The following is a 27,114-nucleotide window of genomic DNA, read 5'->3' as shown; positions in this document are numbered from 1 at the left end:
ACACATCGCCGAAGTGTGGGAGGAGGAAACTTCCTATTCAAGTCACATCAAGTCTGTTGATGAGCTGAAAGCAACCAGACGCAACCGACCGTGAACTCGACTTACGTCATCCAGCCAGCCACAAGTTCACTCATGCATCCGTTGAGATAGACAAATTTTTTTTAACCCCTGAAAACATCGATAAGCGGTCGGAGAAGATAAGAAGAACAAAACACAGTGAGAAGAATCTAAAGGAAATTAAGCAAATGGTGGCACTGTGACAGACACACGGCCAGAAAGACAAATAAAAGGAGATAAAAACAGAGATAGACTGAGAAATGTTAAGAAGAAACATTCAAAGGCTCACGACTACCCAGGCTGGCAAGTCGACAGTGTTTAGATAATAAGTTACGACAAAGCCGAAGAAAGAATACATCTTTATTTTGTTAATCTCTAGCATAGAAGAGTTACTGAAAGACAAAAGACGACATACGGGTCTTCGTCAACATGGCTGACGGACGTGACATGTTGATCATTGTTGTTTTTGTTATTTTTTTCTGTGTCCTCTTCCCAGTCAGTCGCCAACTTCGTAAGTAGAATCTTGAAGAAGTGGTGTTACTTTTTATTCATTTATTCATGAGCATTTGCAGGCTTAATCATACCAGACAGTCCTCACGGGACAATCGCTAGACAACTGCTTCAAGCGAGTCTGTGTAGGGTACTAATACCTTTAGATATTCAAATAAACAAATAGACGGTTAGAACAAAATAAAGGGAAAAACGTATTTACATTATTTTCATAAAACATTTTCTCCATGTTAAAACTTTGATTGGACTGGATTTTTCCCAATAACTCTTCACCTACAGATAAAAATGAAGGTACGGTATGTAAAATGTAAAAGTGGTATTATAAGTGAATTATATGCTGCATTTCAGATGATCTATTATTATAAATAGGAACAGCGAGGAATCAAGGGAGAAATTCAAGCTCACTAAATTTTAATTATTGAAATTAACCTGTCGCTGGATGTCGCTGGACATACGTGACTTTCTCTGATATTTTCTGGAAGCGAGGCATGAGACTGGCTTTCTGTTGCGTGCCGGCCTCACTTTCACTGCAGCCAAAGACAGAGACTGAAAATACTTGCTAATGCCAGCGAGCGATTTCCTGGCCAAGACTTGTAGACCCCACCAAAAAGGCACAAAAAATCTTCTGAGAACTATTTGCGAATGCCGAAAGAAAAGAAAGATATATATACCCACGTCAACCTGAAAGATCCTGCAGGAATGGTGATAGTACTGTAACGGAAGGAAGACTAAAACACTCTAATCATTGGCCCTGGGATGTCAGTCAGGTGTGAGATGGCTGGACAGCTGCTTATCACTGAATCTCGTCTCCAGTCACTAACATGCAATAATCCTGTCTGCTCACGAGAAAGCGATAAAGCAAATTTTTTTTTTTTTTTTTTTAAGAAAAGTCTTTAAGTGCGTGGCTATATCAGAGAAAGATGTTGGCATCCTCGCAAGAAAGAGTAAGAAGGAGTAGAGTAGATGGGAGAGAGGATAAGTGAGGTAGAGGATGGGGTTTCTCAATAATTCTCTGTAATTCTCAAGATAACATCATCCCCGCCCACTGCCTTAGTCTGGAGAGCTCAGATTGCTTATTTCTCGCACCTCTGTTATTTCCTAGTTGGTCGAGAAAAGGAACTGCAGCCAATTTATGGAGTGAGTCCCTTGTGCTGAGCACCCGACATCCCACCAAGCATCCCATTCATACCAGAAAGACAGCACGAGAAGCTATTCCTCCCAAAGCAAATCTTTATGATAATAATTTAAAAAAACAACTCTGCAAGGCATGACAGGGTCGTTTCACATTTCATTTGCTCGTGTCATGTTCATGTCATTCTTGGTAAAGTGGTTGTGAAGTACTTAGACCTCATTACAGCTTCTCTTTAAAAAATATCTTTTACAGGAAATGACCTTGTCATCTAGTCTGAAAACATTTATTTGAACGCTGTATACAGACTAAAACAGCAATAAATATATCTACAAATCCGAACACCAGTCCAACGATATTTTTTGGAGACTTTCTGTTTCTGGGAATTAGTTTACCAGTATTACGAAATTCCCGTCAGTACATGAGAATAAACATTTCACTAAACCAGTATTATATCGACATGGGTCAACAATCATCTTTCTCGATGCTGGTCAGTCTTATGAATTTTGTTTTGTCTTTGCTGTTAGAAACAAGAAGCAGGAACAAATATTTTCAGTTTTATTTTTCTATAAATTTGACACTAATGGAAATTTCCAAATCACTCGTCGTAATGCCTAAACAATGTTAAGTTTTTCCTTTGTAAAACAAGAAAGACTGAGAAAAATGCCTGTTTCATTATTTTTCCAAACATTAGTTACTGGTGAACATACACTCTTATATTAACATTTGATATGTTCCTGGCTAATGATTGCAAGTCAAAGTGCTGTCAAGAAACGTGATACACAAAAGCTTGCTTGAGCAATTGTTATACACTCACACATTCAATAAATTAACAAGTAACAAAATTTGCATATATACTTAGATTAGCATACACACATCTATCTCACACAGCGAATTTAAAAAAATAATCAAAGAGAAGCAGCAATCAGGCGTGAAGAGCATGTCATCGTATTCAAGCCATCACTTCCCACCAAAAGCATCATGGCATACAAGACCTCAGGAACATCTACGACGGAACAGTCGTCGAAATAAAAAGACAAAAAGTCTCTTGAATCGCCATCACATGACTAAAAAGTTAACGTGTGGAGCTCCAAGAAGACATTTTGAAAGTTGCCTGCGAAGGACACGTAAAAAGCTAATTAATTAGCACAGTACACTTATGATGCACTACTGAACAGACCGGCTACATGGAGTGCTTACAGTGATGTAAACTATTGTAAGTCACTAAAGTTTCACCATATTCATCACAAGGATATACAAAGAAGACACATGATGAGGATATAATTATAGAAGAGGAGACCTTTCTCAACCTTAATATATAATCTCTTTCTCTCTCACACACACACAATGAGTAATTATGGATGCTCACAGGTCTGTTACACACTTTGCTATTAGGTATCCATTTTCGGTTGGAGTTAGTTTTCTCTCACAGATATTCACTCACTAACTCACCCACACATTTTCTCCGAACACGTTTACTTTCAATTCCGAAAAAAATCGCATATTCGGAATCATCAAAACTCAAAGTAAAGTATACGTAAGTATACACGTCCTATAAACACGGGTATTTTAGCTCAACTGGTCAAATGGTTGTGTATTTGATTGGACTTCAAGGGAAAGTATTCGCCGAATATAACTACAATTAACAATAGTCCATAAGGGTCCTGACCACCCAAGCGCCTCCGAAAAAATATTACTGTAAACAAATACATTATTCTTTGAAGAGAAACATTGAATGGTTAGGAAGGCATCAAAGCCTACAGTACTAAACTAAAGTTAAATCCAAAATCTTGTATTTCGGTGAACTTTTCTCCATTACTTTCCCTGAAGCAATTTTTTTTCCTTAAGAAGACAAAATATACAGTGTCGTCGTACACGCAGACTAGTGTACCCACTAAAAACAACGCGCATCAGACCAATCTTCTTTGCTTTCAATTAACTTTGCGAGGGAAAAGTTCTTACATGGCTCTAAAGGAAAAAAAAGACAAAAGACTGTGGGTGGGTGGGGCTGGAGGGCGTGTAGTGATCTCTGAGACGACAAAGCAAAGGAATGGCACGCATACCCAGAGGACAGGACATAAAAAAATGCGACGAATGTTTGTCGACTCTGGGTCATCCGTTTGTCGAGTCGACAGCTGAGATTCAGGCTCTTTTTCGGTGATATCAACTGTGTTCCATCTGCTTTCCTTTGTTTACTTCATTTATTTATTTTTTAAACTATTATTTATTTATTTGAATGGTTACATTATTTGAGATCAATCAGCAATCAGACAAATAAACTTTTATTTATTTCTCTCTTATACAATCTACTTATCCCCTTACATTTCGTTTGCTTGTGTTGATGGGGTATGGGTGGGTCTATGCCATGCATGCTTCCATGACAAGGCTAGCAGGTTAGGACAGACAGACAGGCATACATACAATCAGCATTAATCATGGTTCATGTGAGTTGTGTAGTATCGTTTGTTTACAAAACAGTTGGAAATAGCGCGACACTGGCTGTCAAGTGTGATGTGAGATCCTTAATAATTATGATGTAGAACCTGGTTGACTTAAATATCAATTTTCACACATCGAAAGGCAGAAATATTTGTTCAAGAAGTTAACTTAATTTTTTTTATAAAAAAAAAGGACAGCTGCTGAAGCCTTAACACTAAGCACCGTTCTGTTTTCACGACCCTGTAAAATGTTCCTATTATTCTAAGGGACAGAAAATATCTTCCACACTCCCTTTTCCGGTATCTGTTGACAGACCAGACACGGCCGTCAAGTGTTTTTAAATAAATGTTTCGAGCAATGCTGCAGCATGCAAATTATGTTTGTTTTCTTTTATTATTTTTTTAACTGCAGGATAAGGCAACTTCTTGCACAAGCTCGTGTTTGCATGCACCCTGTTCTATGTTGTTTCAGGATACCCCTCTGATCCAGACATACCTTAGAAAGTTAGCCTCATTACAGAGCATGTACCGTACAACACCCGTTCAACGTCAACAGCCAGAAAACAATGTTATCGGTGAGTTGACAGAAACATCACCACACTGGTGTACACGGCTATGAGAAAGGCCCGCAACTCGTACCTGACGGCGACATTACTTCCCTTGGGCGATGCATTCTCATAGCATCTTTTGTCTTCACATGTCATCAGCCTCAGACCCTCGCTCCACCGCAAACCTAAAGTACTCAGAAACATTCGAGTTTGCAAGAAAAATGTTTTCCAAATTTTAAAAAATTTGTGAAAATGTTTTAAAATTAAAAAAAAAAAAGACTTGCTGAACCTTTAGCGCAAACAAGATTATTTTACAAAATAAAAAAAAAGACAAAAAAAAAAACCAAACAAACAAACAAAAACAAACAAAAATACTCGCAAGACAGAACAAAGAATGAAATACATAAAAACAAAATTTAGAAACTTGTTTTTAAAAAGTAAAACGCCGGTGAATGAGAGCTGAACCCGTGGCATAAGCATGGGGGGAAAAAACTGCTTTTATCAACGCACAACAGAAACTTCGTAACTGCTAAGCAGTCGTCACAATATCATCGTAACATCGCCCAACCAGACAATGAAGCTGCCCGGCGGCATATTCTCCGTCGTGAAACAACTACAATCCTAAGGCCCACTGAGAAAACATGGTTCAAACGAGATCATCACGATAGTAGCAAGCCACTGCTTGGTGTACCACAGCTCATCAGGCACCTTCTTCCATTAGTAGCAGTAGTAGTCGTCGCAGTAGTCACAAAAATTGATCCTGATGTTTTAATGGAAAACGTTTCTTCTATCAGTATATTTCTTTCAAGAAAATAATATAACAAGAGTTTAGTCGAGCAGGAAAGTTCCAGCATCAAAGAACGTGGTCTGGAGTGGTTGCTCTAGAAAATTATCTGTAGACATCCATTTAGGCACAAAAGTTCTAACCATGATTGATATCTTGTATAGAAACTTGTAAAACATACATGCGTGTTGTAGATTTATGTCTTATCGTTCATTTAACTAGGTCAGGGAGACTTCATTTCACACACAAAGGATTCCTCCCTTTGTATAAAGCTGTAGTGCAACATTTAAAATAAAATAAATGACAGCGAAACACGATGAGTTGACTCTCATGTCTCATGTATGGTAACTCACACCAGCTTCACTTGAATGATTGCAGTCCCTGATTCCAAGAAAAAATGTTGAGCAAGCCAACGGTATGATTGCATCTTTTTTTTTTTTGTTTTTTTTTTTTGTTGTTGTCGTCGTCGTTCATTACAGTAAGCAATTAAAAACTAATTATAACCGTGAAAGATAACAATAAACAATGACTTATCACAGATACGGAACGAAACTTTCAAATTAAATCCGTTAAATATTAAATTCAGTCTTGCACGCTTCTCTACACACAGCTGTGGTGTTCACTGTTGGATGACAAGCAGGTAGGCGTCCACTGAGCAGGTACACCCGCTGCTGACGCCTCTGAGGATACCAGTGACGATCTACCCGGACTGGCGGCGACGACGACGACAGCTTTAGCTGGGGCCTCGATCGCGGTCGAGGTCGATGACCTATCTTCCTCCGCCGCCGCCGAGACAGCCGCCTTGTTGGCGATGAGCAGCAAAGGCAGGTTTGTCCCGTTGGGACACTGCAAGCCTTGATCCCGATGAGCCGCTCCTGTCTCTTTGTCAGTCTCCTCCTTCCTCCGGTATGTCGCCTGTCGCAGCGTTTCCTCGCTGCATAACACCTTGCTGGCGACCCCATGCATTTTGCGCACCGTTCCTCCATCCACGCCAATATCTCTGCGCGGAGGAGCTCCAGCGCGCGGTTTGATCGCTTTGCACGTGCCATCTGACTTGCCGTTCAGGAGGTACCGTCGTTCGCCCGCGTGTGCGGCAGCGGAAGAGGAAGCGGAAGCAGAGGCGGAGCGCGAGCGGCAGTTGAAGAAAGACAGAAGGGCGGTGACGTGGTGCTGACGGAGGGTGAAGAGTCCGTACAGCACGGGGTTGAGCGACGAGTGCATGAGCACAAGGTTCTCCGACACCGCCAGCGCCGGCAGCAGCTTGATGCGGTAGTCGCTGTAGATGCGGACCAGCGAAACGATGAAGTAGGGAGTCTGGCACACCAGGAAGCCAACGATGACCGTCAGGGTCATGGTGATGACACGCCGCTTGGACGCCGTCACCAGCCCGTGGCGCACAGACATGCGCGGTGACCCTGCCGCCTCCTCCACGCTGCAGCCGTTGGGCGCGGAGGACTTGAGGTCGTGGCGGTCGTCAGCGCGCGCGCGGATCCACACGACGTGGATGATGTTGACGTAGCAGTACAGCATGATGGCCATGGGGATGAGGAGGATGTACAGAGTCAGAAAGCTCATGTAAACCTTCCGTTGCCATTCTGCCGTGTAGCCTTTGCTCAGGCAGTGCCGTTCAGGCTTGCCGTCCACCATCTTGGTCACCTGACAGACAACGATGGAAAGGAGATTGTGATATGAAAGGAGGGCATACAATATCATCATCGTCGTCGTAGTCGTTGTCCATTGTCTATTTTGATTGTCATGGTCATCGCCATTACTGTATTTTTTTCTTCTTTAATTCCTTCTTTTCACCCTTCTCCTGTTTCCAGGATTTCTTTAAATTTTGAAAGTTGTTAACGACAATAATAACTTTGTTGAGTAGCTAATTAATTTATGAGAACATGGCAATGGAAGATGGGGTCACCAGGGATGCAACCATGCCGGCATTTTTAAACAGTATTCTCTACCTGCAGACCTACCTGTAAGAAGATGAACAGCTGCGGCGTTGCAAAAATGAAGGCCATCACCCAGGCAACGGCTACCTTTCGACAGATTCGAGGTCGGCGCGCTAGTGACTGCATAGGCTTCACGATCACCTGAAACCCAGGACAAAATGTTAACTCCTACACTAAAGGTTTCAACCTATTCTGCAAGTTACTGGACTGATCTCGGTACAAGGTATTATTTTCCCCAAATGTGAGTGAATTACTCCCTCCGTCCTCCTGACGCACGTCTTCAAGTATCACCATGCAGACAAAGAGTCAAAGTCCGATCGTCCACAGGCACGAGACACAGACTCATTGACATTTAGTCTCAGTTCTCTCATGAGCTGAAGTCTTGACCACGTGAACATATCCATATACAATCTTAATGTTGCAGCGTTGACATCTTTCTGTTCATCCTGATGTCTGTGAGTGTGTCCAAAGCACGGAAGAATTATTCGTTCATGTTTAGAGAAATAGTGTTTAGACTGAGCTCTGCTGAGCTTTTATTTTTTAAAATATTGTTTTACTGTAGTAGAGCTTTAAATGGATTTAAGTGAGTTCTTGAAAAATTCATTTTACTTTTTTCAGTGACGTATGCTTCCTGGTTTTTAAAAAAAAGATTACTTTAGAGTGGCTATCCTTTTCAAACGAGCATATGTAAACAAGAACCTTTTTTCGATAAACAAAAATATTTTTCTTGTTTATTTTCTTCTTTCGATTCTTTAATGTATTTCTTCTTTCTTTCTAATGTTCTAAGTGTTAATCTGGATTCATTCACTAGTCCCTTAGTATGTCTGTATAAGAAGTATAGATAGAACGTCCATGCAATTATTTAAACAGGGTATGACTGAAACTTATTTTTTACACTTAATTGCACTAGACGGAAGTTACTTTCGATGTCTGATTGATCGTTTCTGTGCTCATCATGGAATTTGAAGATTTATTTTCTATCAATCGAATGTCTGTCGCCAAAAGCTAGTCCCGAAAGTCAACCAATGAATCTTACTTCAGACGAATATTGGCAGCCTACAGACCTTACATTTTCATTCTCATCCAGGGTCACTCACAACTTTTTTTTTCATTTTAGACATTTCCCTAGGAAACGAACATCAGAACTTTTTTTTAATACGCAGAAGTTTCCCAAATGAATCGACCTTTAAAACTTATTTTTTAAAAAGTGCAAATTTTCTGGACCACTTCGATCGAGTTCTCTTGACAACTCTTGGTGTCTACACTTCATATAATTTCGAATGTTTTTTTTTTTAATTTGGAATTCAAAACGTTTAGCTTTAAAGCTATTTATTTTCTCTTAATTGAAAATATATACTCTTGAACCCAATTATTCTTGGAACATCTCTTGCTCTAATTTATTTTTTATAGATTAACGATTTTTGGTCAATATCAACGACAGCATCATTATTATCATCATTATCTCACTACCAATAGTTGTGTGTTGACCGAAGGAATTTCTAGAATTTCTAGAAGGACAATATTTCTGGAATTACTTTAAATAGCGAAAGAAACTAAGTCTTTTTTCGTCTACATAAAATATTTTCTGCTGTTTCTTACAACCTAAAATAATCATTAATGTAAAGACTCTGGGCAAGTAGACACATGATTGCGATCAGACTAATCAAAAGATGTTAGGCTGGAAATGTTGGCCATTTTCATCTTGGAACTAAGAGATTTGTCCAAATTTAGCCTCGCTCAAAATGAGAAATAAATAAGGGCTTGTATGCGCACGGTGCGGGCTGGATTGAACTCCACGAATGACAAATTCTCTGGGATGCTGGAAAAGAGATATTTTCAGTAGTAACAACACTTTACAGGATGTTGTCCGGGACTATTGGGACAGGAAGTGAAAAAGGAAAAGGAGAAAAGAAAATAGGGATGGAATGTTTTTTTTAATCAAGATTGTGAAAACACTTTAGGGTTTTGAACGTTGAAAGCAATGTTTGCAAAGACAGGAGACCGAGAGGCTTAAGATTTGGAAAGAGAAATTGGTTTGGGAAATTAAACTTTACTCTCCTGCTCTTCGTGTTGGTCAAAGATTTTTTTATTCAACTTGGGGAATATTATAATCAATCCTCTTCCAACTGTACATTTGCTGTCGTTCCGAATGTTAAAAAAATGTTCAATTGTCTTCTGCATCGTAACATTTAAACACAAATGCTTGTTGCATCGCCGTCACATTAATAAAAGCAATGTAAATGTAACTATTTAACCGATTTTACAGGTTGGTAAACAAGGACCCATCATCAGAAAATGTTCACAATTATAAAAGATTTAAAATGAAAAGGTCGTCGGTAAAAAGACTTCTTACAGATGAATGGGTGTAATGGATGCTTCATAGAATGGTGGCTAATGCGTTCGACTGTGTCTCGAGGCTTAGTCGGGTATGTGGCTGGAAAATCCCCGTCCCCACCCAGCAGCCGTGAAGCAGAAATGAGTACGGTACATTATTTATTAAAGAAGGTAAAGGAGGCGGAAGAAAATGGTTATTAGGCTTAGCATTCCACATTTATTTTATGCCCTGAACATGACCAGCCACTTACATTCACTGCCTCTATGGCCATTCACCTGCGGGACTTTTTAGAACACAGCAAAACTCCATTATTGCTGAATAGAGTAGTTCTTCCATTTCATTCGACTTCCTTCCTGAAAAATTGTTTACCTGGTACCTGTCGATGCTCATGGCCGTCAGCAGAAAAGTAGCAGACGCCAAGGTGACAATCTGTGTGTAGACAGAGATCTTGCAGGCTGCCGGACCAAGAGCCCAGTCACCGAATGCCAGGAAGAAGATCTCAGTGGTGTTGGTGAAGAAAGCCACAGCGAGGTCGCCTATGGCGAGGTTGATCAAGAAGACGTTGACCCGCTTTATACGGCGCGAGCGCTTGCACGTGAGAGCGAAGATGAGGGTGAGGTTGCCCACTATGGTGCAGATCATTATGATGCTGACCTGCGTTGGAAGAGAACCTGTACTCACATATTTTACAAATTTAACTATTTGTTAAAACTTACACGACAATTTGTAAACATTTGCCTATCTTGCTCATATATTCATTAAGCGTCCAGTCCAGAAGGACGTTTTTTCCCTTGGCTCTTTATTTAAATGCTTGCAACATCAGTAACACAGAACACTATGGCTGGCTACAAGGCTCACTAGGGCAAAAAAACAAAAAACAAAAAAAAACTCATTTTGGGAACAAAATAATCTTTTCGGTGGAAGGAAGAAAAAATTTCTCTGCTGACAATTTTCATTGTCGGTCAGCTTTCAAATCTTATCATTGCTATCAAACTTTGCTCCAGTGTTCATTAGGAGTCAGTGTACACAATAAAGGAAGGCGAAAAAAATAGGTTACGAGGAAAAAGAGAAACATGAGAAAAAAATGGAACTTCTGAGGCACGAGGAGCAGAGTAAAACTTAATGGAATTTGGAAAAGGAAAACGAATTAGGTCATGAAATAAAGATACCGAAGAAGGTGAAAGAAGGTCAAGAAAATGAAGGAGAGATAATACCGATGAAGAAAAGAGACGAGCATGAGGCATTGAAAAAGATGGAGGGAAAACTGATGAGAAAATGAAACAGGAAAATGAGACTATAGAAAAGTCGGAGACAGACTAGCGACGCATGAAAGTGTAAGCGGAATGGGCAATGATGGCGAGGACGAAGACAAACAGTACCGGAAGAGATGTTCACGGAAAATCAATTTTACGGGATTATTTTTATCTGAGAAGAAAGGACTACAAACACAATAAGGGCTGAAAAGACGAGGATGTACAGGACTTGACAAAAAAAAAAAAAAAAGAAGAAGAAGAAGAAGAAAGAAAACATCAGAGAGAAAATAAAAATACGAGAAAACGTTTAAAATGATAAATTTGAAAAAAATTTGAACAACAGGCTTAAACGGATTGGACAGAAGAGAAGGAAAAAGGCAGAAAACTGTGGACCAGACATTGGAAAGGTTGGAGGGGAGCCAGCACCTTACCACAGCTATCCGTTGCTTGTCATCCTCGGAAAGAATGTGGCCTGTTACGTTCTCGCCTCCACCACCCACGATCCAGGCCTCTGTCGTAACCATGGTTACCTTCCCACGGTAGGATTGGCAGACCCGTGCTTTACTACCCTTCAACACGAACAAGGCGTTTAGTTCGTTCAAAGTTCGCAAAACGTCTTTTATTCTTTTTTTCTTTCTTTCTATTTCTTTAATCTTCTTTTTCTTTAACTTTTGTGTCTCTTTTCTTTTTCTCTCTTTTTCACTTAGTCCCCTCTTTTTTTCTCTCTCTCTCTATCTCTTTTCATATATCATTTATCTCTCCCCTCTTCTTCGGTTAGGAAATGTCTTCTTTCCCCTTTTAGCATCCGCTCCATTGATCCAATCACATAACAACAGCAGTAATTTCGCTTCAAGGGCTACAAGTCTTTCACTGGCTGGTCATCAGCAGTTAACTTCTTGACAAAATCCTTAAGTTAACATGAAACAGAAGGCGGATAATTGTTTGAGCAATCGATGATGTCCATCGTGGGTCGATGGTATGGTTTCCTCGTGTGGTGAAGTGCAGCGAATCTAATATCTAATTCCATGTCCTATAAAAACATTTGGTTCTCGAAATTTCCATCCGTGCCATTGCTGGGTCAGAAAGCATGAATGCAAATACTTACGAGTTAAATGAAATTTTATTTCAAGCTAAGTGTTGTTTAGGTATGAGGTACAGTTCTTTAGCTTTTCAATTCTGCGTATTTTACCTTTATCTGTACGTAGAGAAAGGAAAGAGAGAATGACATAGTCCAATAGGAACAGAAAGAGGGACTAAGAAATCATGCGTTCACTTCAATGATTTTTGTAGAAAAATTCTTTTTATTTTAGAATTGCTGATGACCCTGGCAAAATTGAAAGACATTGACTTTTCAGTTTGGGTGTCTATCTAATCTATTCAGTTTTCAGATTTAAGAGAAGGGGTTCCTGGTGCTCCCTACAAAGTGACTGGTTTTGCGTTCCTCGTTAAGGGATTCGGAGAAGCTTCCATAGGCACTTGGTCCCCAGTATCTGTATTCTCCTCTCTGTCAGTAAGCAGATTTCACATCTGGCATCTGCAGTGCATGATGGGAGCTACAAGGGACTTGTACGGTCTGTACTTTATAGAAAACCTTATGGTCCTGCTTCACCAAATAATGTCCAGATGCTGTTGCTGTATTGATCCTGATGCAGATTTCTGCTTTGACTCCCATCTTTGAAAAAAAGGTGGCTTTAAAATATGAAAAGCTGATCACCTCTTTCAGCTGTACTCCTTTCATTTCAATCTCTGCTTTGCCGTTGTTGATGGTCGTAACATGCTCATCTCAATGATGATCTCCTTTCCATATGCATTTGCAATGTGTCGGTAAGGTCTTGTAGTTTGCTGTCGGTACCTGCCATGGGATCAATATCGTCCGCAAATTGTATTTTGCATATGGGTTTCCCACCGATGGAAATGAAGCTGTGATGGGTGGGAAGGGTTTTTCGCATACTGTCTTTCCAAAAATATATTGAATAGTACAGGCGACAGGGGACGCCCTTGACATACACCCAGTGATGTGCAAATGAAAACTCCCATTTGGGTCTCCTGTAGTATTGAGCTCACTGGGCTTTTGTACAGCAATTCAATGACGGGAACGATGTTAAATTTCGCATTGCATGCCACAGTTCCATGTTCCAGAGAATGTCAAATGCTTTTTTAAAGTCGATGATGTTGCGAAAGAGATCCTAATGGTGTTGTATGTTTTTCTGCGACCGTTAAAGGTCTTTTTTAACTGTGCTCCTGTCTGGTCTAAAGCCAGACTATTCTTGTATCAGTTGCTCGGCTTTCGTGCATGATTTTAATTAAGTTGCCGATAAGGCTTATTGTTCTGTGATTTGTCCGGGTTTTCTGTGCTCTTTCTTTGGAAGGATGTGACTAATGGTTGTTCTCAGTCTTCGTTCGCTGGAGATAAAAACGCGATTGTCCGCAGGAAACAATAAAATACGAACAATGAGCATCTTCATGTTGTTGGATGTTGCCAAGAGCTACCCTCTTCGACTTTGCAGGTGTGTTCATAGAACTTGGTCTAGCATTAGTCTTCTAACACACGTTTTCAAAAGGAAGTGCAAACTCATCTGAGTGTAAATAGATGATGGCTCTAAGAGGGATATTTGAAGGATCTGAAGAATTACACAAGAAAACGAAAATCGTTAGTATAATTATATATATATATATATATGTGTGTGTTTGACATTTATATTTATATATGGATGCTGCGTAAAACAAACTGCTGGAAAGGATCAAATTAAAGAGAAGACTAAAATAAGCCTTTCCTGGATTTGGTTACATTAGAAATATCTGAAAATCAATGCACATCAACTATTTGGTTTTGGTTTTTTTCCATTTTTATGAGATCACATCGTTGTAGATAGAAATGAAGCACTTACTGTGGAAGACTATAATGCGATCACGGTGCCGGGGACAGCAGTCAGCACTTACTGCGGTAAACTATCACCGGGAATATTTTGTGGCTGAAGGTCACTGAAAGTTCATGTCCTTCTCCTCTCTCTGTACTGTATGGAGATACTGGTGCGTCTTGAGGAAGATGATGGCGATCTCAGCACTGCCAAATATATTCCAATATAAGTTTCTGAAAAATGTCTGAAAAAAAACACACCTAACAAACAAACAAACACACACACACACACTGATCTACAAGTCACAAAGGAAATATTCAAACCGATGATCCTTGACGAAAGAAATAACGGTAACTTTGAAAACAAATGTTAAAGACTGTGGGTTTTACATACTAGCGCTCTGCTTTCTTCGCATCACGGTCTATTATACGATTTAAAAAAATATTTAGCTGTTTAGACATTGCTTTCAGACCCTTTATGGGGGCTGCAGAACACAACCGACTCCCAGTCGAGGCTGCTTTGTAGGAATGAAATATATTCACTTCACGGAAAAGCACTCTCAACCACACAGAGAGGGACACTAATGCAGGCATGCGATGTTCAATGAAAATAAATCTGGGGTATGGACAACCTGTCACTTTGGCCGACGTCTGACATCTTGAAACAACATGCACAAACAAGTGAAGCTGATTATGAATTGATGATTAAGGGAGAGCATGGAATGTCGATTGCTGACAAAACCATTTTATGAGGGATAGAAGGATCACTACTAGAGAGAAAGAGAATATGTGTGTGTGCGTACGTGTGCGCGTGTAATATAGTCAGACGCACTGACATTGGATAATTTTCTATTTATTTAACAACCAGAGGTTAAAGTGGAAGTACAAAAAAAACTAGAGCATGCCAGATAAATTCATTATTATTCTAAAATTAACATGTGTAACGTATCCGACATGCTTTCTTTAAGTGTGGTTAAGTAATGTTGAAATTTTGTTAAATATAGTTTGGTTTATATATAAAAACTTGAATTTCAATCTGCAAAAACTATGACAATGTAATTATGCCGTAGTTTGACTACAACATCCCTATGAAGCATCTCACGTATTCACTTACTGTGGACTGTTTGCTTCTTTGCTGTTCATTATGGAGAATACTCTGTACGGATTGAAAGAAAAGTAATGACCAAACCAGATTATTTTTGCACGCGTGGAATCATCATTTTATTAGTCTTCCTGACTAACATCCGCTCAGATTCGATTTCCCCAAGATGTCAGATTGAAATCTAATATAATTCTCTATTTTAAATGGTCGTCTTTTCTTTTCCATCTATTGATTTCTTCCTTTCTCCTATTTTTAAACTGTTTTGTTATTTCCTCCATCAAAAGATAGAGATTTGCACGCATGACGACTGGCTTGAAGGTGTCACATGCATAAATGAAATGCCAAGAATATTAATCTCTTTCTCTCCCCTTCTCTCTTCATCCGACTTTCACTCAATCGACAGTGTTGTGCACAAGAGCACCCACACACACACATGCCCACACACCCACATTCTAGTCCACTTCCGTCGTCCATTGCCAAACACCAACCCATACCCGCTCATACCAGAGTCCCTCACTCACTCCCCCACCAGACAGCCCCCTGCTTATCTGGGTAAAGTACCCAGGTGTTGACATGAGAGTAGTTTGTTACTTAATGTTAATTTTATGTGAAATGTGTGCATGTATTTTAGTTTGGAGGGCTTGCTGGACAATGGAGTACTATGTTTAGACAGTCCTTGCAAGCCAAGCACTCCACTCTCATTTCCATTTTTATGCAATCCTCTCTTCTCGCCTGTAAAGTCCTGTTGGTCTGGCTGCTTATTCCATTTCCCTTGTGCACAATAAGCATGATGAAAACCTGTTCTTTTAATGAGAACATCTTCTAATTTAGTTTATTTCCTTCGCGTACCATTGGAAAATTGTAAAACACAAATTTGTGAAAGCAGTGACTTATTCTTAGTTCATTTTGTTTATAGTGTTAAAATATCATTTTTTAGATAAGTAGACTAATCTTTAAAATAACTTCTTGTGCGTGGTGAAAACCTCGTGGTATGACTTGGTATGAGATGTATTTTCTCAACATTTGAGTGAATAGCATCTCAACAACATCTCCTACACCATCACAATGAGAATAAACTCTTTGTCAAAGATGAACTAAAGAGAGAACTAGAACCATGGGTGCGTGACGTCACAAGCTCTTTCATTCATGATGATTTTTGTAGGTTCGTATCCTCACGAGGGCTCTTCACTTCATTCAGAAACCTAAACCCAACTTTTTGTGTTGCAATTTTGATATTTATTTATGCAAACTACTGTTGATTTAAGTATCGTGACTTTTCGTGGTTGTCCAGAGAGCCATTGTGTTGGTGCCATAAATCATTTACATTTGCCTCTACAGTTTTGAGCTTAAAGACAAACATCGACCCCTTGGTGCTCAGTAAGAAAATGCAGGTCTTAAATTTTCGGGACCATTGACAAACGAGGACTATATTTTATCTGGAACCTCGTCTTGCCATTACGCCGACGTAACATTACGCACATACTGTAGCAGGGAGAGGTAGCCTTGTGGACACATAAATTATCTCAGGAGATAGGCAGTAGAATTTCCATGTAACCTGGATTCATCTCTTGACAAATCAAGCCCAATTCTTATTGTCAGATAAACATGTCGACTGTCTCGGGTACTTTCTATAGGCGAGCGTGTTCTTAAGGAGCAGTAGATATTCTTATTCTTTGTAATGTGTCCTGGCAAATCATTGCCATCTATCCTTAGGAAGAAAGAGTTAAAACCACCCCAACCTCAGGAAGCATGTCAATGTCGAAACCAATGCCCAGCTATTAAGTGAACAAGAACTGATATCAATACAATATCAATATCAATATCAATAATATCAACAATATCAATACAGTATGCATATATTTCATAAAGAATAATAAAGTAGCGTCTTCCCTAAGATTTTAAAGAGTTTAAACATAGAGCAACACTGAGTTAAGTATTAACAAGGGTGAGTAAATTAATGTTAGAGAAGAAGTAAACATATACTAAATAATGGGAAAAAAGAATATAAAAACGCTAGCCAAAACCACAAAAGTGGCCACAAAACGATAACTGGTAGTCTCAAGCCAATTATTACTATTATTGTCAAGATATCTAAATAATGTGAATGACTCAACTGTGAAAATCTCGACAGAAATTTCCTCCACCATCACTTTTGCGGTTTATTTTCAGTTCTTGCTTCAAAATTTGTAGCAGGGTATGGCTACCATGCCCACGTTTTGCCCTCATCACTCCTTTCCCACTCCGTCGACGAAGCAGAGATTCCAGTTAGGTTCAAAGACAAATTTCTTAGGTTAATAACTTGCATAATTACTCCTGTCGTTGTGTCTGTCTGACTGCTTGTCTCTTTATTCTGCGTCCTCCTTGTGTTTCTTTGAAATTTTAAAAATGTTTTTGATTCTTTTTGACCTTAGCATCTCTCATCATCATCATCATCATCTGGACAATTTGTTTTGTGTTAATTGTTTTGTTTTTGCATAAACAACACTACCTCAAACTTCAGCTGTGACGTGACCAACGTCCATGCAAACTCTTAAACTGCGTTCAAACTTTGCTGTGACGTTCTGACCGAGATGTAGATGAGTTGCTGGTCGGACATGTATAAGCAGCAGCTGTGTCCAGCCTACAGTGATTTTTTTTAATAGGAGTGATAAAGTAAAATGATGCTCGTTAGATGAAAGAGTCGTTTTTGCACGCAGCATCCCTTCAGGGGACGCAGCCGGAAGAAGACGCTAATTAAAGCCGCCATCAAAAGAGTAGAGACCTGGCGAAAGTTTCAAGCATTTTAACATTTTTATTTTTATTATTATTATTATTCCCGGTTTCTAAAATGCCTGTATGAAGAGTGGCTTTGTCAGTGAGTGTTGCTTCTGATTTATTTCTTTTATGTTGTGGACACTGTGCTTTCCACTTTTAATATCTTTCCTCGAGGTGAGTGTCCGAGTCTACAATCAATGGTTTGGATCCTGCTCGTGGCGTGTAAGTGGATTCCAGGCTCTTCTCTTACCACCTCACACACTTCAGTTCTGTCAAGCTCTCGAAAACAAAAAAAGTGTTCTGTTGGCCCCAAAAACTTTTTGCCCCTTCATCTCTCTTAAATTCCCTCTACCCCAACTCCACAAACACACACTTTTTAATTCTCTTGTTTCCTTTTTCCCAGTCATGTTTTTTCTCCTCTTTATAGCTCCCTTGCACCTAGAGCACTATCTCCCCATTTTAAAAAATGTTTTTTTTTTTTGTTTTATTACTCAGAATTAAAAAATTTATTGCTTGGGTTACCTTCACTAATCATCCTGGTGTACAGACAGCAGCAGTACAGTTGTACATAACGGTCACCCAGCACAGCCATTGTTTCAATCCCAAAGCGCAAATTTTCAGGTATATTGCGGCGCGACAGAAGGTCATATCCTTTGTTTTCGTCTCTCCTTCCCACCAAGAGACATTTCAACACGGCATTAAACAGAAAATAAAGGACTCAGATCTCGTGTTTATTTGGCCCAGCCTGCGCGCAAAAACACGATTCTGGACCATCCCTCGGTGGAAATAGGATGAAACGTTTGCTGGAAGCTAGACGAGGGTTTTTGCTTCTTTTTTATTTTTTATTTGTTTTGCTTGGCCGTTGTCTAGTTTTATTTTGCTTTGCTTTAGGTTGTTTTTGTTTATCGTGCTTTACGTTGGTTTTGTTGTTGGTGGTGTTTTGTATCTTGTTTTGTTCTACTTTTAGGATGTTTTGTTTTGTTTTGTTTTGTTTTGTTTTGTTTTGTTTTGTTTTGTTTTGTTTTGTCTCGTTTTGTTATATCTTGTTTTCTTGGGGTATTTTGCCAAAGTTCCCTCTTCTAAACTACGTCTCATTTAGTTTTATGCTTATGACGAGAACATAACACTTTTTATGTTGGATTATCATATGCAGGATACACAGAAAGTTGCGAGGGGATGGATGTAGTGCACCAGAAGGTATGACTAGAACTCATTATTCGCGGTCTGTTGTGGGTTTGTATTTGCTGGAGGTAGAAGCTTATACTTATAAGGCAGATGAGGATCAACGAACAAACGACCAAATAAACAGCCAACAGACCAGCAAACAAGCCAAACCTTGACAGAAAGCAATGTAGTACCTCGCAAACCTTGTTACAGTATTAAGAATAATAATTAAAAAAAACTTTCAGCATTCATGTCATTGTTCTCCCCCGGAGGAGATTACAAATGTAATTAATGAGACAACACCTACAGTTCACGTACAGAATATTAAAACCTTTTTAATACTTTTTAAAAATTTTTAAACGCGTTTTTATTTAAATACGTTTTTCTGCACGACCGCGAGTGGCTTTGCGATAATCATTATGCGGTCTCGTGGGCAAAGGCTCTGTGAGCAGTGACGTGTGCAAAGGCTCTGTGAGTAGTGACGTGTGCAAAGGCTCGTGAGCAGTGACGTGTGCAAAGGCTCGTGAGCAGTCACGTGTGCACGCTACCTGTAGGCTGTGGATGTGCAGGCTTCCGGTGGCTAGCGACGCGAGCGGGCTTCCGGTGGGTAATGACGTGTGCAGGTTTCCAGGGGAAAGTGGGGAGGTGCAGTGACGTATGTCGGGTGGGAAGTGGGGTACTCTTGATGTACTGTTATAACAAACTGTGACTGTTCGTCAGGCATGCGCGTTGAACTGTGACCGCACTGCATGCTCCATAGTTGGGCTGTGTGTTACTTTGTACACAAACCTGACAATTACGGTTTCGTTAACTTTATTTTTCTGTTAGACTTGGGCTTGTGTGGGGATATATATATATTGCATGGAAATTTGTTCTCTGAGCTCATTCAGTGCATCAAGTTAGATTGAGCCTTCAATAATATCCATTTATTTTGCAAATATATGCATATTTATATTTGTCCATTTATGTCAATAGGTTGTATATGCTACAGAGAGGAAAAAAGGTCTTATTCCTTTCAACTTGTAGATAAAAGAAAATCCTTACTTATTAATTTTTTTTAGAACGTGTGATGGCAGCCACATTCAGTCTTCTTGTAATTTCAAAGGCAGGATGTCTGTGTAATGGAGGTCAGTGACTGAGATCCATATTGTGAATATAATTCTAAACATGCAGGAAGGCCAAAAAAAAGTATTTCTCTTCAACGTCGTCTTTCATCTCTTTCTGTATCATCTAGCAAGATTTCTCAGCATTTATGCATGAAAGGTTATCCAGAAAGACTATAGATGAACACCTTTGACAGCCTTGTAAGCAGTCACCTTCCAGACTCCAGAGGTAGACGACCGGTCTGTTACATGATCAGACCCGACCTATGGCTTCCAGGCACAGCACAGCATGAGATGACAGTCAGAACATCATCACTGCGAGCTGCTGCTGAAGCTTCCAGACCTGGCTTTGTCGAGGAAGGGAGGAGGAAATTCGAGGGCTGAGTTTAATTTACGACTGTGTGTCTCATCTAGACATTTTCAATTTATTTGTATTTATTGAAATGGATACTACCTTTGGCCCCACGAATGCATTTCACACAAAAGGCGAATTTGTTTTTTGTCTGCCATGGATGGGCGCCAACGTCTTCTCTTCAGAATGAAGACAAAGCAGCCTCCCCTCTGTGGAGAGCAGGCAGTGGCGACATTATCTATCAAGAGTACATTTTGTTTCCAGATTCCCGCCTACGGTAGACTGAACTTTTCCAGACTTCTTGCCCTGAAGCACTATATCTAACAGTGCAGCAGTTCTCTATTATCAGTGACTTTACTAAAAAAAATTAAATAACAGCGAAGCTATTTTTGAACCAAGTACACGTGATTTACATTTTAGAGAAAGCCAAGCCACCGATGCGTGAAGGCAGCACGCGTACTGAATGCATTCAAGCAGTTCACGGGGGAGGAGGACTCTGTATTGAATAACAATACAACAATAAAGCAGCAACATAACAATGTAAACCATGGATGAAAGAGAGAAGAAGAAGACTGAGTACGTCGCATGATGTGCGTGCTGGTCTCACACTAGCAGCTTGCTATTCGACAAAGGCTCGACATCGAAAGGAAGTCGAACTCGCGTCACAGAATGTCCGCGTCGCCTTGGAACCAGTGACGTCACTGCAAAAACAGGACATGGACTCGAGCCTGCCTCCCCAAGAGATATGTTCCTCTCTTTCAAATTCCAATAACAAACTTTAAAATACCTCGTCTGGTTATCAGCTCAGTAGACAAAAGCTCCCGATGGTGGAAATGACAAGATGTGGACAAGGACACAAAGAGCACAATTAATGGCGTCTGGCGGACACACGTCTAGACACACTCAATGTAAAGAGAAAGACATGGTATCGCACGGACTCTTGCAGGCTTGCTATTAAGAATGTATGTTTACTAATTACACTAATTTTGGAAACGCTGCCCAACCGCGTGTTTGGCAACACACAAAAACCGTGGATTGTGACAAAAATGATGGACCAGGCATGTTGGCAAAGAAGTTGGGTTGGGAATGTTAGCAACAACGTCTACAAGACTTCGAACGGATTGTTTTGTCCTCAGCTGTCGTCTGGTGGGTTTTTGGGAACTGTTATTGACAGAACAATCTTTTTGTAGTGGATACAAACCTATTTTCCTTTTTATCGAGGACTGAGTATCAATATGGCTTGCTGCATAGGACTGTGGACACAGACGTCCCGCTAGAAGGATACATGTTGCCCAATCAGTGGAACAGTTCCAATAAAGATCTCTATAGCATTATCTGTTTGTGGAGAACTCAGAGTAATCCCGATTCTCCTAGAAACGAGGCGTGATCGTGACTGGCGAAGTTGCCATGGGAACTAGCGACAGTAACGCATGGGTATGTCCATCTTTTAGAAAAATGATTCCCAATCTCCTTCGAGCTCCTAATCTCGTTGCCCAGACTGGGCCTGCTCTGTCCCATTACAAACATGTCCTGCTGCTACCATCTGTCACCTATAATGTGAGCAGGAATTCTAAAGAAATCAGAGAGAGAGAGAGAGAGGCAGGATAAAAAAAAGTTATCTATCTACCAAAGTTTCTTTCTCTGTTAGTTTACGATCATGTCTGGCTGCGTGTCTGAATCTACCTCGACCCTACCGTCCTGTGACATCAGTGCTTTAAGTGGATGTCTTCCTCCTGAGAGAGAAAAAATATATATACAAAGAGTGCAAGGACACTGGTAGTTCGTGAAGAAAACTAAATTAAAGCGAATTAAAACTTTTCTTGGACATCCGACACCACAAACAGACTAGTCAGCTTGCTCCAAAATCTAGTTTAAAGAGAAAAATGTGGAAGCTGTAGTCATGGAGACGACGTTAAGAATAAAATTGAGTAAGTACACAAGAATAACTCCTGATAATAGTTCTTATCGTATAATATTCAAGGGGTTTCCATGACCGTTTTAGAAGGATTTTGATGTAACCGGACACTTTTTCTTGTATCCTTATAACACTCTTCTAAAATTTACAACCAGCCTCCAAAAATTTTTTCTTGGATTTCTTGGCTTTAGAGAGCTTTAAGCTGTAAGAGAGCTCTAAGCTGAAAGTCAAATATGATACCTCGACGGAAATACGAGTTCCCATTCCTTCCTTTTTTTGTACATTCCTCGGTAATTTCTTTAGCATCATCATGGAATCGCTCTCCTCCTGCCCTGCCCCTCCGTGTTCCTCGTCATTTCGAGAAAGTCGGTGCTTTCAATGGTATGAACGAGACATGCTCACTCGCTTCTCGTTCACTTCTTAAACTGTTGATTTCGCGGTGCCGTTAGGACAAATCGAATTTCTGTGTACTGGGAACGGTGGGAAAATAACTCAGAAGACAGCTCTTAACTGATATTCAGTGGAAGAATGCTTGCTGCCCCCAACTCGGCCTTGATTGGAGGGTCTGTGCAATATGTCTAACAGACGAGTTCGGGTCGAAAACAGCGCAGAACCTTCTGATTTATTGGCCATCTTTGATTTAGCCTCACGCCTGTGTGGGTGAACAGAAATGAATCTTTATCGATTAAGCGTGACACGAGGAGGTGGAGGTGGGGTGGATGGAGGGGACGAGCGACTAAGAGCGACTGAACGAATGATTGAATGAAATCGTCTGTCTAGGAAATAATATTACACCCAACCTAATCAGCATCAGTCAGCGGCGAACGTCCAGGAGGTTAAAAGCTTCTCGACACGTGGCAGGTCTGTGCAAGTCCTTCAACGCCTTTTAAGGAGCCTCAAAGATGTGCGACCATAAAATAAAAGCTGTATTTGAGTCCTGCCGAGCACTCATTAAAGTCATTTTTGCGATTGTTTAACATGATGACCAACAAAGATTTCTAATGGACCGCTGCCGTAGTTCACGGGATCCAGGAAAGTTGCAGCCATGTCTCTGGAGACCAAGTCTGCGCATTACTTTGGATGATGATGATGATGAGGAGGAGGAGGAGGAGGAGGAGGAGGAGGATAATGATGACCTCCTTTGGACCAATTAGGCTGGTTGGGCATCAGCATCTCAAACAGTAAACTAAGGCCAGACTATGGGGCGCCAGGAGGGAATATTTTTATAATTTTTATAATTTCTCTCTCTAGCTAGACAGAATGAACTGTAAAGAATACATCTTTAATTATAACTAATAAAAGAAAATATAAAATTCCTCTCTTTTTGCACCATACATGATGCCACAATGACGCCCACAACATATGGCGACCACTTTGTAGTCAAGGCAACCAGAGACGTTAACGGAAAACTGTCGGGGAATAGCTTTCTGCGCATTTTAAAGAAATCTGGTTTTAAAATGTGTCAAGGAAAATTTCTGGTTAAAAACAAATTTTAGTTTCCTTTAGTTAGCTGGAGCGATCAAGGTGGCATGCAGCAGTTACAAATTGTTTGCGGTTGTTAGGACTTGAACGGGATTTCTCTTCCCTGCTGTTTCCACGAGGTGATATTAGTCCCTGTCTGTCTCTGGCAATTTTTATGCGGATTCTGGCCAGCAGCTTAATTTCCTTTCGCCTTCATCGTGACAGGCTTCACAGTTTTACCCTTTTTTACCTTTTTTCAGGCTCTTTGTAAATGCAGTGAGTGGTTAGAAAGTGGAAAGAAACAACAACTGAGATTTCTGAACTGATATTTTTTTTCATTTCTTGTCCCAAAAGTTAATTTCAAGGGAAACATCATGATCAAGAGAATCAGCCCAGTTTAATTTAGAAATTTTGATTTTAGTTTTTAGTAACATTCCGACATAATTAGAAACATCATTTTATTTTATCTGCAAGTGACAATTAAAAAAAAATGTTTCCTTCTTCCTTCTTAACAGCCTCTAAAGGAAGAAGTAATTGTCTCCATTGCTTTCTCTGTTATCAATTATCGTAACTTTTCAAGTGATTCTCCATCGTCTGCTACATTGAGCAATTATTTCTGATGTTGCAATATTGATGTGTTTATATTGCCAGAAGCTGGATATATTAAACCTTTAGTCTACCCCACAGACGTTTGATTGTTTAGATATTGTTAATCTCGCAGACTCTTGTCTTTCGCGAAACCGAAAGCTTTTTGCAGACAAGCCTCGTTTTAGTAGTAAACTGAAAAAATCGTCTGCAAGCAGTTTGTAGTCTAACCACATATGTGCTGTTGTTGACGAACTGGTATAATGGCGGCAAACAAAGATATAAAGCCGATAAAAGGCAATGATTGATAGTTTACAAACACATTGAGGCTGCAGACTGTTTGCTGCAGACAACCTAGAGAGCAAGTCAAGAATCCCAGTTTGAAAACATTTCCATTGGCTGAACCCTCATACCCTGTGATTACGTCAATTGAAAATATGACGTAGCTTTCTACGCAGGCAAACGAAGTTCTTTGTTAAAACAAATTGACGACATTTTTGTGACGCGATTTCCATAACAACGCTTCCACCCATCCCACCCCACCACCCCGGCTCCGCCTCTCCCCCCAAAATGGATGACGACCCAAAATTAGACTGTCAGCTGGTGTAAAATGGCGGCATGACACACTCCAAGACTGGAATTAAAACTCTTGGTAGGGTGACGGTTCCAGAAAGTGGACAAAATAATTTGAGGTCTGCGACGTTAGCGACCAGACAAGCATCGCTGCTTCTGGCTGGTCTGTAATTACCGGGCGTTAAACACTTCGTCTTCTTGTTTGATGTGAGTGGCTATTCATGTCTAGGTTATAAATATGGTCGCACATATTATTCAGATAATAACTAGTTATGTCGACACTTCTCTGTGATTTATTTTACCAGCCTCATCCTGTCCGAGGTACTTGATGCTGAAGTTTTTTAAGGTGTTAACAATTGCGACGAAGTATCGAGCCCGGAGTGGACCTTCTCAATGTCTGAGCCATTGAGAGTATTCATGGCATCCGCTGATGAGGTTTTTCGTGTTTTACTTTCTATGCATTTTTCATAAATTCTAGCAAGACCTTGGTAATAGCTGTTTGTTTCACTTCTTATAGCTCTCTAATTCATGATTATTTCAGAGGTATTTTATAGCCTTGGTGCATCATGTTGTCTTAACACATCGTTGTAGATAAGTTACAGAGGTAAGCATGAATATATCTATTCCTTCTCTCTCTCTCTCTCTCTCTCTCTCTCTCTCTCTCTCTCTCTCTGTCCCCTTATCACTCTCCGTCTCTTTTTTTACTCTCTCTCTCTCACATTGTATCTTTGTTGTTTCTTTCTCTCTTTGTCAATCTATCTATCTCTCCATCTTTCTGAAGGGCAAAGGTGATTTACAGCCCCTTCCCGTGTCGCCATTACCGACATCGCCAGGGCAGCGATGACCCTGTCTGACCTCTGGACGTCACAATCCTCGGCCTCCACACCCTCCATCCTTTGACTGGACAAGGCTGCTGATGGAGAGAGCGTCACAAAGTCTTCACAAAGGTCGTGGGGGGGTGGGGGGGAAGCCAGCGTTCCGCGGGGGCGGTTATAATAAACCACTGTAACTAATAGGACGATCCCTCCATCGTAAAACGTGACTAGCCTTCAACTTCCATTTTGTGTTCTCCGGCTGAGCCCAGGGAGTTCATGGGAATTTTAAAACTAAATCAGAGAAAACGATCAGTCAGGTACTTGCAGAACAATGAGCGCTATATAATAATTTTTTTGAGGCTGAAATTTTCTCCTTTTAGCAGGAGTAATAGAATAGTTGCATGAGAAAAAACAGGAATATCATCTGTAGTGATAGTATCAATAACAGGAATAGTAACAGTATTGGAAGTACTAATCGGATAATTAAGAGTATCAGAAGTACTGGAAATACTAGCAGAATAATTAATGGTATCAGAAGTATTGTTAGTATTAGTAGTAGGAGTAAGATTACTTAGAAAGTACTGGTGGTAATAGTAGTTTAGGACGGACAGGACCACCTATCGAACCTTTGATGAACCTTTGATGAAAGTAGACCCCAACAAAAACGAAATGAACGGTACAAATAAGAAGTTTAATCACATGTAGATAAAAATTGAAAATGGGAAAATATATATGATACCCCTCAGTCTTTACATTTCTTCACAAACATTTGTCATGGCCAGACTGGTGAAACGGACAGACTAATCAAAACTCGCAGAAAACAACACCTTACGTGTTTCAGTCCCCGGCTTTCATATCTCAGGGTGTCTTCAAAACCCGGCTTTCATACCTCAGTGTCTAGCTAAGTGACAGAGAGAAGGAGTGTATATATATATATGTGTGTGTGTGTGTCTGCACGCGCCCCAGCGTGTAGTCGACTAATACGAGGTTTCCCTAACAAGACAGGCAACGGACTCTTTGTGTCGTCTGTCGATAACAAAAGGCTGCCCGCAGATTGCGTCGCCGTTCGTGCAGACGATGCCGATGTCAGCAGTCCTCACATCACTTCCTTAGCCAAGAAAATGAAGGGGTGGGTAGATAAACATCAACAACTTCTTGAAACTTTGAGATCCATGAGTCACAAACGTCTCTCATCGCCACTGCCGCTCTCCTCATCGACCTCGAAGACTGTCATCGGCTTGAGAGAGAAATAAACGAGAAAAGAGAAGAAAAGATAAAATTTCAAGTCAGTTTTTTTCCTTATCCAAAGTGCTGCATCTTTACAACATTTTTTTATGTTCGTTTTGTGCTGGCTCCATTTTCTTTGCCCTACTATTATCTTCGATTTCCCTGTAAGAAGGTAAGGTTAGGTATCGTCCTACTATGTATTC

At 40.2% G+C, this 27,114-nt stretch overlaps 1 protein-coding gene and 1 long non-coding RNA gene across 3 annotated transcripts; one reads left to right on the top strand and one right to left on the bottom strand.

The window, feature by feature from the left end:
- Window positions 1–886: 886 nt before the first annotated feature.
- On the bottom strand, window positions 887–14,230 carry LOC112557989 (neuropeptide S receptor-like). Of its 2 annotated transcripts, XM_025228167.1 has the most exons (5): window positions 13,892–14,230; window positions 11,435–11,572; window positions 10,120–10,404; window positions 7,440–7,556; window positions 887–7,122 (listed from the first exon to the last, which is right to left on the bottom strand). In XM_025228167.1, exons 2-5 carry the CDS (start codon window positions 11,525–11,527, stop codon window positions 6,067–6,069), a joined length of 1,551 nt encoding a protein of 516 aa, XP_025083952.1. In that variant the 5' UTR covers window positions 11,528–11,572; window positions 13,892–14,230; the 3' UTR covers window positions 887–6,066. The 2 variants fall into 2 exon arrangements, with proteins under 2 accessions (XP_025083952.1, XP_025083951.1); XM_025228166.1 differs by lacking the exon at window positions 13,892–14,230 and having other exon boundaries at window positions 11,435–13,673.
- A 10,611-nt stretch (window positions 14,231–24,841) lies between these two features.
- Window positions 24,842–25,827, top strand: LOC112557260. Its single transcript, XR_003097928.1, has 2 exons — window positions 24,842–25,076; window positions 25,651–25,827. It is a non-coding gene; the product is annotated as an uncharacterized LOC112557260 (long non-coding RNA).
- The last annotated feature ends 1,287 nt before the right edge of the window (window positions 25,828–27,114 follow it).

The sequence above is a fragment of the Pomacea canaliculata genome, linkage group LG2 (assembly GCF_003073045.1).
Source record: "Pomacea canaliculata isolate SZHN2017 linkage group LG2, ASM307304v1, whole genome shotgun sequence".
NCBI classification, from domain to species: domain Eukaryota; kingdom Metazoa; phylum Mollusca; class Gastropoda; order Architaenioglossa; family Ampullariidae; genus Pomacea; species Pomacea canaliculata.
This window is presented reverse-complemented; position numbering and strand designations above follow the sequence as displayed.

Bases quoted from the DNA above. Each gene is read 5' to 3' on its own strand.
- LOC112557989 (XM_025228167.1), bottom strand. From the start codon at position 11,527: ATGGTTACGACAGAGGCCTGGATCGTGGGTGGTGGAGGCGAGAACGTA. The intron at 10,405-11,434 runs GTAAGGTGCTGG...CTTCCAACGCAG, and splicing joins ACAAGCAACGGATAGCTGTG to GTCAGCATCATAATGATCTG. The intron at 7,557-10,119 runs GTAAACAATTTT...CCTGGGTTTCAG, and splicing joins TGAGCATCGACAGGTACCAG to GTGATCGTGAAGCCTATGCA.